The sequence below is a fragment of the Nematolebias whitei genome, chromosome 14 (genome assembly GCF_014905685.2).
Source record: "Nematolebias whitei isolate Nwh7 chromosome 14, NemWhi1, whole genome shotgun sequence".
NCBI classification, from domain to species: domain Eukaryota; kingdom Metazoa; phylum Chordata; class Actinopteri; order Cyprinodontiformes; family Rivulidae; genus Nematolebias; species Nematolebias whitei.
This window is the reverse complement of record NC_056511.1, coordinates 18949569-18954306: the sequence shown is the minus strand read 5'-3', so window position 1 is coordinate 18954306 and position 4738 is coordinate 18949569. Positions and strand designations below refer to the sequence as shown.

Sequence of the window (4738 nt, the reverse complement as noted above, 5' to 3'; positions counted from 1 at the left end):
TATGGTTATTTTAGGTTAGCTCCTTGTTTCTCTTCAGCTGCTCCAGACTGGCTCATTGGAGTTAATTTATAATTAAAAACATCCTTATGGGATCCTTAAGTCACATGTTTCAATTGTGATGTATGTCATTTGACCATGTCTGTATTAGCTAAAGAGAATAAAGAAATAAACCTAAAATAACCATAAAGTGTCAGTGTGGAGCATTTGATGGAGGACCATGTGCTGTGTTTGTTTTGCTCTTGGTTTGCAAGGGATCAGAAAGGTGGAGCAGTAAATCATGGGTGAGGTAAAACAGCAGGCGGAGTGATCCGTGAAACACAACAATACCTGTACAGAAAAAACAAAGTAATGTTCATGTAACAAAATCAGTGTACTGCATGTTTCACAACTAAAAACAGGTATATCACATCTTACTTTGAACTTTTGTACTTGTCCCTGATGGCCTGCTGAGGTCGGCTCTCTGCACTGAGGTGTAGCTTGTGGAGATGAATCAGGCAGGGCATGATTTCAGCCAAGGTATAGCCAGTGAAGGAAATCAGGGAATCAGGCTAAAATATGAGAAATACAAAACTTTTTTTTTTTTAATTGAATTTTAAATAAGTAAAAAAAAAAAAAGATCACATAAAATAATCCAACGAAGTTCAGTCAGCTCATCTGGATGTTTTTTTTGTTTGTTGTTGAGATGTTTCGTCCTTCATCCAAAGGACTTCATCAGTCCAAGGAGCCACAACAAACTGTCCCACAAGCAGCAAACCAACGTAGTGGGCCAACCAAAGATGGTTTCTGGGGTCCGCCTTCTCCTCCGTTGACTTTTCTGAGGCAGCCATAGCCAAAGTGGCTCAAAACATCAAAGTTCATGCTCAGGTAGAAAATCCAACAAAGTTCAGTCAGGTCATCTGGACGGTTTCTATCTATCCATCCATTATCTTTACCCGCTTCTTCCTTTTTGGGTCACGGAGGTCACTTGTGCCCATATCCAGCTATCCCTGGATGAGATGGTTTTCATTGTCTTTTCTTTTTTTTGTTGTTGTTGAGATGTTTCATCCTTCATCCAAAGGACTTCATAGTATGAGGAGCCACAACAAACTCAGTCCCACAAGCAGCAAACTCACATAGTGGACAAACCAGTTTGCTGGTGATAAGATGGTTTCTGGGGCTCGCTCTCTCCTCCGTCGACTCCGCTGAGGCAGCCATAGCAAAAGTGGTTCAAAACATCAAAGTTATAAAAAAAATATCCACTACGTGGGTTTGCTGCTTGTCGGACTCCGTTTGTTGTAGCTCCTCGGACTGATGAAGTCCTTTGGATGAAGGACGAAATGCCTCAACCAAAAAAAAAAAAAAAAAACTGTCCAGATGAGCTGACTGAACTTTGTTGGATTTTCTACCTAGATTATTGAGCATGAACTTTGATGTTCTGAAACACGTCAAATAATATTTGCAAACATAATCAGGACAAACTCACCCAGAGAGATTTGCTTATGGTGTAGGAGGCCAAGCAGTAAGCTCCAGCTGCCAGTATAGATGGGGTGAACTGCAGGAATGGATCGATTTCCAGCAGGCTTAAATCTGATATGTACTAGGAACAGAAAATGCATGTTTAAAATAAATAAATAAAGATTGAACCCTTTCACTTTCTCACTGATGGAATGCATACCAGAGCAAGGCTCTCTGTGTTTGGACAGATGGAGTGCACGGACATGAAGAGGTGCAGGAACTGGTTTGTGGTGGGCGCTGACATTCTGAAGGCCAGCATCCTGATGAACACGTTCTCCATCCGAACCAGTTGTTTCTTAGTGTACGTGAAGTCTGTGATGTACACAAACTCATTCAGCTCAGGTGGAAAGAGATCCTCATACTTTCTGTAAAGTGAGAAGATAAATTAACATCCATAGTGTGAACTCTTTGTTTCCTGTTGATAGTGTCTTCAGTACATTTCTTTGGACTCAAGCTACTTCTGTTTACTTGTACTATTTTAACCGTTACAAATAAATGTGAAACATTTGGCTTTGTTGGGAACAGAGTGCTTTAACTTTTAGCATTTGTAACATTTATACTTTTGTAATTATTTAAATTTTCTTTGAAAATTTCCCTCATAGAATACAATGAGATATTTTCTGATTCTTCAAAAATAAAATTCTCAAAAATCGACATTAGCATAGTTTCTGTTTTTCTTTTCTTTAGCTTCTATTGGCCTGCTCACTTATGCTTTTGGCTACAGTTTGGTTGATTTTAGCTTTTACTATTTTGCAGATTTGAGCTTTTAGTTACTCTTTTGCTATATTTAGGATTTAGCTGCAGTTTTATGAATTCTAGCTTTGTACTACAGTTTAGCTAGTTATTATTATTATTGTTTAGCGTAGATCCTTGTATACAGTTTCTTTTTTTAATACTTTATATTTTTTTGCTATTTTTGGGTGTAACTGGGACCTTGAGTACACAATTTCATTCCACCACATGTACCACATGTGATGCGAATGACAATAAAGAACCTTGAACCTTGAGTTACAGTTTTGCTCATTTCAGTTTTTAGCTACTATTTTGTCAGTTTTGGCATTTTGATAATGTTTTGTTCATTTTAGCTTTTAACAACAGTTCTGCTATTTTCGGTTTTTGGTTGTAGTTTTGTTGACGTTAGCTTTTAGCAACTGTTATGCTGATTGTAGCTTCTGTTCTGCTTATTTAACAATAAATTTGAGCAGAGTCTCAGCATTTTTTCCAGAAAATTTCATTAGTTATGAATCCTAAAATCAGTGCAACACCATATCCCTTCAAAACATTAATGATTCGGTGATAAGCAACATGACAAAATTGCAAGCACACTCATATTCTTACGCAGCAATCAGTAACGCTGCGGTCCCAACCAGCTGCAGCTTGCCCTGTTTGACAAAAGCCGTGCAGGACAGAAAACGGTCCAGGTAGTTGACGGCGAGGTGCAGAGTTTCAGAACTGAGCTTATATTCCTGAACGACTTCAACCAGCCAGTCCACCAGAATGACCCGCATGCCGCTGGTGATCTCTGGGTGTCTCTCCAGGTAATCAGGCTTTGCCCTGAACTTTTTCTGGAGTTAAAACCAAAGCAGCAACCAACGTGAGCAGGCAACACATTTAATCTGACAGAAACTGACTAGAAACAAACACAAAAACCACTCACTTCACTCTTCCTCATGTTCTGGTGAATATCTTCAGCATAATCAGTAAATAACTTCTGCTTTGACATGAAGGATTCATTAGAGTCTGACAGCAAAGACACGTCCTGGCATGAACCTGCAGGAGTAAACGGTGAGAAGGTTAAAAGCTTAGTTTAAAGCGGTAAATTATTTTGTGCAGATTACGCTCACTCGACGTGAGTTCCAGCAGGAGTTTCATGTGTTCACTCTGCAGAGGATCAGCTTCAGCACTGAGCTCATAACTGTCTGAAACAACTTCTTGACCAGACGCTGCAAGAACGACCTCACAAGCCTCCTCAATGTACACATCGTAGCTGGAACTGGACCGACAACCAAACACGTTCACTTGTGAGCTGTCTGAAACTGAACTCTGTCTGGAAAACTGGCTTCCCTGAGGAGAACACATCAGGCAGCATGATTATCAAACTGATGCTAAAATACAAAAAAAAAAATTCAATGAGCTTTTTTTTTTAGTCTAAGTGACCTGCCTGGCTCATGGATCGACCACGATGATCATTTTCTGACAAAGCGCCGAGGACTGTTCGTTGTTTGGTCCTCGGGTGCTGAAATGCATCCGTTTTGGCTGAAGGTGGGATATTTTCTTTGCAAGCAGGACTGCCATGATGGCTGTTAGTGTTGAAATTCATCTATAAAACAAGAAACGACAAAATATCAGTTGTGTGCCTGAACATGTGGTGTTTGTGACTTCTCCAGTTTCTTGAGTTAATTTTTGATGCTGTTTACTATTAGGAACTATCAAAGCAGGACAAAATCATTCAGCCTGTTTAATTGTTTGAAAAAATGCACAACGCAATTAACACATCCAAATGCAGCTAACTCCAACTAATAAAAATAAAACACACATATAACTTTATACTATTCATATTAAAAATGATAAACTGGAGCCTGACCAGTTCATTGGTGACTTTGCTTGCTGTTGGAATGAAACTTTTCAGCATCATGCTGGATCTGGAATGAAGGCTGCGATACCTTTTCCCAAATGGCAGGAGCAAGAACAGGCCGTATGGCAGTTTGATGTGTTTTTTATTTTTATTTCATGCAGTGACGACAGTGGGCACCAATTATTCTGCTGGCTATTTCTATAGTGCACACAGCTTTCGAGGCTTCCAGCGAGGCAAGCGCTCGTGGTAGATCATAGACAACATGAACCTTAACATCAGTTCATATAATGTACGGGGATGGGCATGACGAAGCAGATAAATCTCGCCACCTTGTTGTTAACAAACTTTTAGAAACCTGTGATATACTATGTGTGCAGGAGACTTTTTTTGTCTAGACAGGACTTGGAAAGGTTCAACTCTGTTCATAAAGACTTCTATGGAGCAGGGGAATCCACCACTGACTGTTGTGATAGGACACTCCGCAGCAGAATCCCTGGTGGTGTTGCGGTGCTTTGGCATAAGAAGCTTGACCAGCAAATTAAAGTGGTCAGGCTGAATGTTGACTGGGCAATAGGACTCGAGTTCTGTGGTGGGGATAAAACAATCACCATACTGAACATGTATACTCCTTATGAGTGCTCTGAGAATGAATTTGAGTATTTAAACAGA

At 39.9% G+C, this 4738-nt stretch overlaps 1 protein-coding gene across 1 annotated transcript; it reads right to left on the bottom strand.

Annotated features, from left to right (window-relative positions):
- Positions 1-275: 275 nt before the first annotated feature.
- On the bottom strand, positions 276-3814 carry ccna1 (cyclin A1). The gene is made up of 8 exons (XM_037687973.1): positions 3656-3814; positions 3339-3558; positions 3152-3264; positions 2833-3059; positions 1655-1859; positions 1463-1576; positions 415-548; positions 276-327 (listed from the first exon to the last, which is right to left on the bottom strand). Exons 1-8 carry the CDS (start codon positions 3812-3814, stop codon positions 276-278), a joined length of 1224 nt encoding a protein of 407 aa, XP_037543901.1.
- Positions 3815-4738: the final 924 nt, after the last annotated feature.